Genomic DNA, 12,316 nt, shown 5'->3' with positions numbered 1-12,316 from the left:
CACCAACCCTTCACACTCTCACCCCCCTAACTATTATACTTATATCGAAGCCTTGATGTCACCATATTATTCTTCAACAGTAGCTCACTATTTTAATGGGAAGGAAACACCAACCAACAAACCAAAAGCATAGGCCTTTGCATACAACTTACAAACTTTTTAGGATCAGTATGTCAATAACATTTTTGCTCTAATACAATGTAACTTCAATAAAAAACTCTCATAAACTAAAACACATTGTTTAGTATTACGCCTTCTATACACATGGTATTTTGTGCCATGTACTATTTATCATAACACTAGCACTTTGTATACATGGCTTTATATGTAGAGTACCCATTTTATATAAGGGAGATATGTGTGTTTGTTTTACTTATCCTTAATGTATATGGATGGAAATGTCATATACAAAAGTTAAAATAATAATGAGTATAAAAAAGTATGGAACCCTATATATACCCTTTTAGTTGATGCATATATGTACATGCGGGCATTTATTTGAGACATACTGTATCTTTTATATGCAAAAACTTTAAGTGAATCATAGAGAAGGAAGCGATTGCTTATAAATATGTTTTTCAACTATACATATGTTGTTTTAAAAACATGTGACAACACGTGGGTCGGATAACTGCATCACAATATAAGGTAGTAATAAAATATAACACTTAATTGAACACAAACTGAATTATAATAGTACTCCTAACAAGTTAAAGTAGTAATACCAATAATATCCGACAAGCTAGCTAGCTACTTGGTCTTTAATGACAAATTAACAAAAGAAACTTGTAATTAACAAACTATTTCTTGAAATTAAAGTAAACTAAGATAACGAAACAACAGAACTTGTGTGATGAAAAACTGGGTCTTGCATTGCAACCGTCTCTTGATGATGATGATCAGCTGGCATCTGTCGTTCCCCCCGTCTCCCCTGTGCCTTCTTCACCTTGTTGATTTTCGTTGTTGATGTATATCATAACAACCGCAACTATCATGCTACCCAAACAAACGACCGCAGATATGATAAATAAAGCCTGGAAACACTTGTTCCCGTGACAATTCTGCACGGACGCTTTCTCGCTTTTCGCAATAAATTTCAACCCAAAAGCAACTATGGCGGCAACAACTCGGATGTTGTTATAATTAGTTCGGAAGTTTTCGATTCCAAATAGTTCGCAAACTATGTTTGGAACCACACCTCCTACGACCCCCGAAGCAAATGCTAATAAAACCATTCCATAGAGCAAGGTCGGCGCAAATGCACAAACAAAGTTTCCGATAATCATCAGGATCTGAGAACACGCAATCACCCATACGCGGCTGTAACCAAATCGTTTGCAAATCCGGTCCGATAATAATCCGCCGCATATGTTACCAATAAAATTTAACCCGCTCCATATCGATACAAGATTCTTGTTGCTTGTCTTGGAGTAACCGTACGGCTTGCTGAAGATATCTATATGTTGACTTACGACCATATAGGTCCCTAGACTACTACCGGCAGCAAAAAGCAATAACAAATAACAGATATTCATCGCTTCAGGAACTAAGATTAAAATCCTCTCTCGGATTGGATAACGAATCGGAGCATCATCACCAGTAGCAGTATTTTGGGTGGATGCTACAGGATCACCAGAAGTTGGGTTTGGACCAGCTGCAACAGTCGCAATTGTGTCCAGCTGCGTCCCACCAGCTGCAGCAACGTTCTGATTTGGGAAGTTGACTCCCTGAAAGAAAATACCGATTATAATGGGCAGTGTGATCAATAAGATAAAAACCACCAAGGCTAGGATGTTGGCCCATTTCTCGAACGTAAACAGTTGGTCTAGTACTTTCATAACTGTTATCCAAAATGCCGCGAATACACCACACCAACCGAAACTTTTCAGTAGGTATCCATCCGAGTTTAATTCTTGGTTGTTTCGCCAATTCGAGAAGGCCAATCCGGCTGCGAAGAAAATTGAAATAATTGCCGGCAGAACTGCCATGGACACCAACAACATTCTGGGGCTTCCTTTGAAAAACACATCATTCAATAGTATGAATACATAACTACCAAACGACGAGTAGGCCTGCATACATATAACACAAATACATACAGATTAATTATTAACTTATACATACATACCTACTTTTGTTTATTAATTACAGTAGTAGTAGTAGTAGTATTTATTTAAGTACATATATGTCATACGTTAACTTTTTTAAAGACATATATATATCATATGTAACAAGCTTTTTATTTTACATAAAAAAGAAAAAAGATATGATTGAACCAGGTCATAACGACTTACTTGAATGATCCCCACTGCTGCCCCATTGTTTGGAAAATGGACGGCGAAAACCATTAGATTGGCCGTGGTCACTACATTCTGACCTTGCCCGGCAATGACCATTGCAAAAAATAGTATGACATGGAATCCTGGTTCTTTATCTCCGATGAACCAACGCACAAGAAGATACCCAACAGCCAGAAACGCCGCACCAATTAAATACACGATGCACACCCTTAGATTCTTTCTCGCGTTTCCTTCGACATTCGTCAGTTTTGAATACAATAAGTCTGTGAGAAAGCCGAGACTCGCTCCAAGATTTCTGGCAGCCCAAAGTAGTTGAATTTCAAACCAACCGAACCCGAATTCTGCTTTGTATATAGAAAAGGTATCCTTAGAGTCTGCTGTCATCTGGAAGTAAATGGCAGCCACCATTGTGAACCAGCTGCTAACTGCTACTGCCATCAGGACTACACACACACAAAAAAAGGTATTATTATTCCAACTAATTTGTACAAAACAAGCACACACACTAAAGAATGTAAAATAATAACATAAATAAATAAAATCCAAATAGAAAAGAACTTTATTTGAAGTAAAAAACATTTACAATAATCAGATTTTAAAATAAAAAATATAGGAGCTAGCACATTAAGTACTCTGGGCGCGCATGATTAGAAATAAATGAAACCATTATATTAAATGATACAAAAGAATCCCAAAAAAATGGAAATGGAATGTTTGTAAGAAATGAGACATAGTTATATAAATAAAAAAATAAAATCGACCCATGTTTACTATACACAAAAAAAAATAAGTATTATTCCAACTAATTTGTCCAAAACAGATACACACACCAAAGAATGTACAAATACTAAATAGTTAATATAAATAAATTAATACGTAAATCCAAGTAGAAAATAATTTTGTTTGAAGTAAGAAACTTTATAAATTTTTAGATTTTAAAATAAAAATTATAGGAGCACATTAAATGATAGAAAAAACCCTTTAAAATAAATAAACCCTTTTTGCTTAATTATGATTATGATTTAAATGATAGAAAAAATCCCTTTAAAAAAATGGAAATGGAAGATTTGTAAGAAACAGACATAGTTATATAAATTTTACTGTATAAGCTAGCTTATTATATTAAAAAAAATTATATTCCACTACTTTCAATAATCCACTCATTCTTAACGGCACTTTTTCCTAAAGATTACATATTTTAGTACATATACATATACATATATAATACATAAAACAACAGTTCACGTCTGAGATGATAGCAAAGGCTTAAAAAAAAAAACTGAAAGTAGATAACACAACAAAGATTTTATTTGAAGTGAAAAAGTTTACAAAAATCAGATTTTAAGATTAAAAATATATGAGTACATTAATCATGATTGGAAATAAATGAACCCTTTTTGCTCGTGATTATGATTTAAAATGGCAGAAAGAATTCCTCAAAAAAAAAAAATGGAAATGGAATGTTTGTAAAAAACACACATAGTTATATGGAGTATAAAATTTATAAGCTTATTAAATATTAAAAAAAAATATATGATCCACTCTCAATAATATCCTCCCATGTTTAACAGTTCTTCACTTTAGCCTAAAGACTACATATTTTGGTACAAAATACATACATAATACATAAAACATCACCTCACATATGAGATGATTGAAAGGCTTCAAACAAAAAGTGAGAGTAGATAACACAATAACGATTTAATCTTTATTTTCAAAACAAATCATGGCTTTCTAACAATTTACTGCAATACCTTCATTCTAAAAAATAATAAGTTACATGCTGAAATTAGCTTTTGAAGCTAGTTTATCACTATATATAACAGTATTATACATTAACAAAAACTAATAAAATCATTCATAAAACAACAATATTGAATATGCATATAATAAATTTTAGAAAGTAAAATAAAAAATAAACAAACACACAAACTTTAAAATGAATGTAACATTAAATTAAATGAAGATCCATAATGTAACATATATATGTTCAAAAAAAACATAGCAACATTAAATGAATGAAGATCCGTACATCATAGCTAAACAATGTAATAAATGATGTGAAAAAACGGAATAAAAAAACACATTAAATCACATAAGCTAAAAATCAAATAAGCTAAAAAAAGTTAAGAACATAGTTGTTGCTGTAGATATAGATATAGATATACAATATAACATATATATATAATACATATATATATATATATAGATATATAGATTGGAATTTTTAAATATATATAGATATATAGATTGGAATTTTTAAACCTTTTTGAAAAGCTAGAAACTATCTCAAAGAGAGAAAATGAAAGGAAATAAGCTAGCTAGGACGCTATGTATATGTTTAGAGAGAGAAAGTTGAAAGAGAGAAAATGGAATTTTAGAGAGAGTGAAAATAGAGGTGGCGTATCTTAACTTTTTATTCTTTTAATATTTAAAATTTTGTATACCTTTTATTTTGTGGTAATAGTTTACCTGAAATGTATTTATACAGAAATAGTGTCTAAATTGTTTGCTTTTAAACTTATATTTGATGGGTCATAATTTATCCCACAATTTGTTGTTAACATGCCTAAATAATGAAGTATCATATGTAAATCCCTTTATGCTTTTGTGTTTAAATGATATTGTACGTGGGATTTTGTGAGGGAATGGGTACATTAGACTAGTAAGTAAATGGTTATTGTGTAACAAACAAAATAAAGTAAAATTGGAATTTCTTGGACTACAGAAATAAGAAATTAACGTTTGGATTCCCTTTGGAATGAATAAAGATGTAGATTTATTCGATGGATGTTTCTTTCTTTTGTTAGTAATATATAAATGTATATATCCATATATTACTTAAAAAAGTTCTTACTATTTAAAGTCGTCATCGCGGATCTCTCTAAACATACATTTATTTAAAGTTCTTAAATGGAAGTTTCTTACTATATATATCCATTTATTTAAATTTACTTCAAATTAAAAAAACTACTCGTATATTAAAAAAAAAGATTTTGCTAAACGAATGCTTACAAGCTTTCGTTAAGCTGCATTAAACTGTTTTATATTACCATAAAATTCAGGGGTGTGTTTTGTTAGAAAAAAATAAAATGTTTTTATGCACGTTAAGTGAAACCTACGAATTTATTTAACATTTTCTTAAAAGATATTTTAAAAAAAATATCCTGATTAAAAAATAAAATTATCACTAATTTTATTACAAATATATAATTATTAACCTTCAAATTTCCCTATACATTTCAAGATATGATGCGCAATTAACGTGAAGTTGTTCTTACGACAAAACTGTTATAAGATTTAGTGTTTTAATCTAAGTTTTGAGGGTGATCGTACATCGGGTGGAAACTTATTTATCTTTTAAAGTTAAATTTCACAACCTTCCGTCAAAATTCACATTAATAAAACATATACTCGTACAATATTATTCATGCTACATTGAATTTAAACCAATATCTTTCTAATTAATCATACAATTCATCGTTCTATCCTTATACCTTGAAACCCAATGACTTAACATTAAGAATATTTTTTCCAATATTGATCGGAATCTTAAAAAACATATATATAATCATTCCTTTCATGAGCACCAACAAGACACCATAAAAGTACGTTTGAAAATTTCTTTAGGTCGCTTACCAAGCCTCGTATAATCGTGTAACTCGACAAGGTCTTTGGAGAAAACAAATATTACACTCACCTTGAACCAAACACTAATGTGATACCAAACTTTCATAGCAATCCCGTATCACCCATGAATCCATGATTAATCATTTAATTGTTTCAAGCTCCTCATTATATAGACCATGTACTAAAAACATCCCCGAAGCTACATTATCGAGCTTGGAGAGAAATAAAGCATCGCGGGTAACTAATTTATCACAACGCACCACATGTAGATATTATACGTTTTGAGGACCCATTTAAACCAATCGAAAAACCATATTTTGCTAAAATGCTTGTCCCCCATCCTAGTTTTAAAAAAAGACATTCTCTTATTTACATGTGACGTTTTATGAAAGTTATGCATGTCTTCTTTAGTTATACGACTCCGTAGATTATTAACACACAAACATATTTAAGCAACATTTAGGTGATAGAATACTATAGATATATTTTTGATGATGTTATTGAATTAAGAATAAAATAACGCTATATTGCAAAAAGGGTTTGATAAAATTTTTGTTTGCTTGTCATGTTTCTATTGTTGTAAAGATCTTCAACATACCGAAGATTGGTTGCTTCTTATGTATTCTTATTTTTTATTTTCATCAAAATATATATATATATATGTAATATATTTTCATCAATATATATATATACACTAGGTCTTTTACCCGCACGATGTGCAGTTATTTAAAAATGTTGTTTTAGTTATATGAATATTTATAATAACTTTTAACAGCTATACATTATTTAGGCATGTACATATAAATCTATATTATCATTAAATGGAAATTTTTACATTTATTGATATAGATAAATTCAAAATATAAATCTTATTATTTATGAAAATCTTTGCATTTATATAAAAACGTACGTTATCAAATATTCATATTAATTATCACATATTATACTTCATGCAATACTAATGAACATAAAATGAAGTTAAAATATAAATATAATGTAAAATCATAATGATCTTTTATTTTTTGCAAAGTGATATGTGACTTATTAGAATTTCATCACACTCTTTCAAAAAAAATAGTTTCATAAAACTTACTTCATCAAATAAAAAATTCTTAAAAGTTGAAAAACTTTAATTAGATATAGTTAAAAACCAAATTCAAATTATAATTAGATTACAAAGAAAAAACCTATGATTCAAATTACGTTGAATTCACCTAGTAATTGATAATAGTTTTTATAAATCGTAAAATCACCACCATGAAAAGGATAAAAAATTATATTACAATGTGATATATAATATTGGTTATATTAGATAGTAAAATTAAGAAATAAATAATTTGAAAACCAAATATTTTCCAATTTTAGAAATAAATTTTAAATTCATACGGTTTTTATTATGATATAGAATGTGGTTTTTTACTTTTATTTTTGTAAGATTTTGTTTATATATAGATTTTATTTTTATTTAATTTAATAGTTTTAGATAATATAATTTTGTAGATTTATATATTGTAAAATAATATAAAGATGGCACCTAGGATAAAGACCTATGTGACAATTTGTAAAAATAGCTTTAAATTATAGAAGACTTTAAAATGGTAGGATAACTATTGTTTTAATATTTATATAGATATATATATATTCTCTTGAATAGTGAAACAAAAAACTAGCATTCGACCGTTAATTAGATGTTGGTAAAATTTACATTGTAGACGTCAATAATAATTATTAATAATTCACGGTTGTTGAAGTAATTTTTAAAAACCTAGAATTCCATTGATAATGATTAAAATTTTTGATAAGCAACATATTTAAACTTAATTAAACATATTTAAAGTTCTAATAATCGAATTTCGTTAGAGTTAATATAAACACATGTATAGATATAGATAAATCTGTTAGAAAGTGTGGGATCATAATCGATATCATCACTTCCCTAGAGTTCAAGATCAAAGCTCAAAGCCCGTAACATAAAAATCGGTCTAGAAATTGTCCAAGTTCAAGAACTAGAATCGGTCAAGAATTAGGGTTAGGAAGTTTTTTTTTTCCAAACATTCAGTCGGTATGCAATATCAGGGAAACCTACTGTATAATAGTGAAACCTTGCACGTACCCTAGACAACGAGATGTTGACCATGGACCGTTACAAGTATTCAGAAGAAAAAACCCCAAGACATGTCATCCCTAAGGATCGAACTCAAGACTATGGTAAAACCTGTGATGCCTCTGACCAGTTGTAATAGTCATCATTGACATGATTAGGGGTTTCCTTGTGGTTTCCTTAGCCAAGACTTATTATAATAATTAGTTAATTACTTATGTATAAATAAAGGTATAAACCTTAATTGTAATAATCAATTAATTCAATGCAATTAATTTACAACAACGTATTTAATTTTATATAAATATGTGTTCTTTAAAAGATTTTCAAAGTCTTATTACACCCATCTCCAATTGATAGAACCCAACATCACAGAAACGAAGTGTAAGCCAAAATCAAAAGAAACAGAGTGTAATCCGATCTTAATTTTGTAAAACATACAATGAAGTAAGGAAACGAAAATAATGCAGTATATTACCATGAAAATTTGTCATTCAATGCTATTAGAATTACATCCATTTGCAATCGATAAATTTACCCAAAATCAAAAGTGACAAAAAGTTAAGCCGATATTAATTTTTAAAAACAAAATATATAATGAAGTAAAAAAATTATTACCATAGAAATTTATCATTCATTTGATTTAACATTGTGTCCATCTGATATTGATGAAACCCAAACAGAATGTTAGCCGATCATAATTTTGAAAAACATAATATATAATGAAGTAATGAAAAAAATATATAATACTGTGAAAATCTGTCATATAATATAGTAATAACCGTAACTGAAAAACAAAATATATAATGAAGTAATGAAAAAAATTTAGAAATGTTAGATTTAGATATAGATAACCGTAATTGTAAATGTTAAATTTAAATGTTCGTATAATATAATATAGTAATAATAATATAATAATAATTATTATATTAACGATAAACTATTGAAGTAAATAGCTAAAGTTTAAGATCAGTTGACAACTAAGGGAAGAGCAGTCGTAGCGGCATGAAGGCAGGGCTGCTTAACCCTTCGAGCAAACACCGCCGCCATCCCTGCGGCTTGAAGGCGGGCTCGAGTTGGGCCGGTAAAAAACTAGCTGCGGCTTGGTGATATTCGAACGTGGGGGAGCGTATGGAGTATGAGAATAGTGCTTTTGACCGTTGCCACATTAAAAAAAAAAAAAAAAAATTTCTCCCCTTTTGACTAGCTAAAATCCAGGTAGTATAGTTACAGTCGTGTATATATATCTGTATATATGCAATATGGAAGGTGATACTATGCAGTCAAATATTAAAACCTATTAAATTAAATTTTTCATCTTAGCTTCCTAAACTTTTACTTTTGTTACAAAAAAACTTATCCTAGTTTTCAAAGTTGTATTTTTATACCTTGACTTATTAGTATAAGTAATATACTTTGTTTGAGATTATGTTTGTTGTTAATTTATTATTATCAATAAATATATATTTCTTTCAAAATTTAGTGAAATGATATATTGTTTGATTAGATTAAATGAAAAAGAAAATAAAAAAATTTGGGAGAGCTGAGAAAATAATAAATGCCATGAAAAATGATTGCGAGGGTTGTTTGGGAGGGTTTAAAAAGAAAAATGAGTTGGAGGTATTTGATTGGTGGAATTTGGGAGGATTGAGAATTTAGACTACATGATTCCCTTCCCCTTAAGCAAAAATGCAATATGGCAATCAACTAATAATACTACTTAAGCACAAAAATATCATCTCTTGGTTATATAGAGAGAATTCTCTTGAATAGTGAAACAAAAAACTAACATTTGACCGTTAATCATGCTCAAACAATATAGAAGAAAAAACCTTTGGGTCAAGATAAATTCTAGTCATTATCCAATGGTCATATACAATATATATAGGTACAATTGTCAAAGATATTTCAGAGCCTAGATAAAATTGAAAACAAAAAACACACAAAGCAAAATTTGCGTAAAAAAAGAAACAAAACAAGGCACAAGCAGTAGAAAGCAATATGGACACCATTACCATGCTTTACCAATATACTAAACTAAACATAAAATATGGTGGACCCCAACACCATCACATGAACCACAATATTGATATATAATTATATATGCATCCTAACTTCTTACACAAATGCACTTCAAAACTAAAACCCTAAGTAGATGGCCCAAACTACACTTTTGCAGGGAATTAATTGAAAATTTAGAAGTTCAATGACAAAGACATCTTAGTTACTATAATTTTGAGCCGACTAAGGGTGGAAGGAGTGGTCAAAACCTTGGTTAATTTATCCAACTTTTTATCCAATTAATACCTTTCAATTCATTACTATCTAATTTTACTTAATTCTTATCCAAATCACTTGCAATACATACCCAACTCATTAAACTTACCCAATTTCATTTTCTTTTTTAATTTTTTTATTACACTAATAATTAAAAATCATATAAACATAAAACATAAAACATAATTCCATTAAAATAAGAATCCACAATACATAAATAATACTAAAATACACATAATTCATAAATAATACTAAAAACACATAATAAAGACATTTCATAAACTATAAAAATAGATAACCAACACTCGAAATAGTCTGAGTCAACAGTGTTGTCACCGTCGTTGCGGTGAATGTAGCGGTAGGGCTCAGGAGACCCGGTCGTGTCGCCTGGTTGAAGAGAAACGTACTCCTTCCCCGGTTCAGAGTAGTAAGGTACATCATGACCACCACCCACACTGGTTTGCGAGAATACCCCATGGTCTAGCGTCGCAGTCAACGTTGAAGAAGCGGCGCTTAGCTGAAAAATAACTTGATTCAGTCAGTCGATCTTCTGTCGAAGATATACAAGATGCCCACTTTCCGCGGTGTTACGAGCATAAACCGGGGCAGTAAGTCGGTTGATTACTGCTTAGTAAGCCGCTTTGTTCTCAGAAACGCCCTGAATAACGTTATTCACATCAGAGAGGTGTTTGAAATCGTAATTCAGGTGGGTTTGGATCACCATTTTACAATCCCGAAGGTTCATTGTGGTAAGTTGTGTGTGAAATGAAAATTGGGAAAAGAAGATGATGATAAGAAACATTGAAGAAGATGGTAAAAAGAATAGATAAAATTAGTATGTAATGTGTGAAATATGTGGGTGTTTATATATATAAAGGGTAAAAGTTTTTTTTTTATATAAAAAAAACTGGCTATAACATTCGAATGTGGGGGCCCCCACTTGCTTTCCAACATCTCTCTCATGCCCGATCCTCGACTTCAAGGCTCAAAAGCATACCTGATTTTCGCTAGCCGAATGATACTCGAAACCTTGAAATGGTGTTACCGATCGGGTATGGGGTAACTGAACCCTTACCCGAATGGTATTCCCTCCCCCCTAATATATATATAATTAATATGGGACAACTTACTATTGACAACATACATTAATTAGATAAATTCATTCCAGTGACAGCCCTAAGAATTCAAGTGTCCTGAAAAAAAATGTCTCGAACTCTTAGTAATCCAATTATATAAGCACAATTCTTTATATATATAATTGAGATGCTATAACAATAAAAATATTTTTTCTTATTTGTGTATTGTTCTAATCTAATTAAACATTATAACAAATCAGGGATGAAGAAATAAAAAAATTCTAAATAATATCAAAATAAAATCACCGAGATATGATCACGAAATAATAACTAATCAAGAAAAGATCATTAACAGAATCATAGATCTAAGAACTAAAAGTAAAACTATTTTTTTTTTTATGTAACTTATAGTCTTCTAGTCTTTTAGAACACAATATGAACCTTTTGTAGATGAAAAACTATCAAAAGAATTTACTTTTTATCTTTTAAATTTCATTTATATGTTTAATTATCAATTAAAGTAAATTGATATAAATATTTACTAAACACATAACTTTATAAGCATATACATATTTAGTACTTAAAATATTTTATATTTATAAATTTAGCATTAACTTGTTCTTAGAATCATATATATATATAATATAATATGTTATATATAATCACATACATATATGTTTAATACACATAGAGATGTGTATATAATACACAGAGTTGTAAATCTCGGCCGTCTCGGCCGAGATATCGGATCAAATATCGGAATCGGCTAGTCCAAGAGACGGGATGCTAGGATCGGTCAAATATCGGGTCAACGCTGGTCAATGTTGGAAAACTCGTTGGATCGGGTCAAATATCGGAATATCGGTCAAATATTGGGTCAAAGTCAAAAAAAAGTTTTTTTTTTCTAAAAAAAATCTATACACTCAAAATAT

At 29.7% G+C, this 12,316-nt stretch overlaps 1 protein-coding gene across 1 annotated transcript; it reads right to left on the bottom strand.

Moving 5' to 3' along the window:
* Positions 1 to 899: 899 nt before the first annotated feature.
* On the bottom strand, positions 900 to 2,738 carry LOC122602970. The gene is made up of 3 exons (XM_043775587.1): positions 2,295 to 2,738; positions 1,833 to 2,072; positions 900 to 1,727 (listed from the first exon to the last, which is right to left on the bottom strand). Exons 1-3 carry the CDS (start codon positions 2,736 to 2,738, stop codon positions 900 to 902), a joined length of 1,512 nt encoding a protein of 503 aa, XP_043631522.1.
* Between the last annotated feature and the right edge of the window lie 9,578 nt (positions 2,739 to 12,316).

The sequence above is a fragment of the Erigeron canadensis genome, chromosome 6 (genome assembly GCF_010389155.1).
Source record: "Erigeron canadensis isolate Cc75 chromosome 6, C_canadensis_v1, whole genome shotgun sequence".
NCBI classification, from domain to species: Eukaryota; Viridiplantae; Streptophyta; class Magnoliopsida; order Asterales; family Asteraceae; genus Erigeron; species Erigeron canadensis.
Note: the sequence above shows the minus strand (reverse complement) of the source record. Positions and strands in the feature narration are given on the sequence as shown.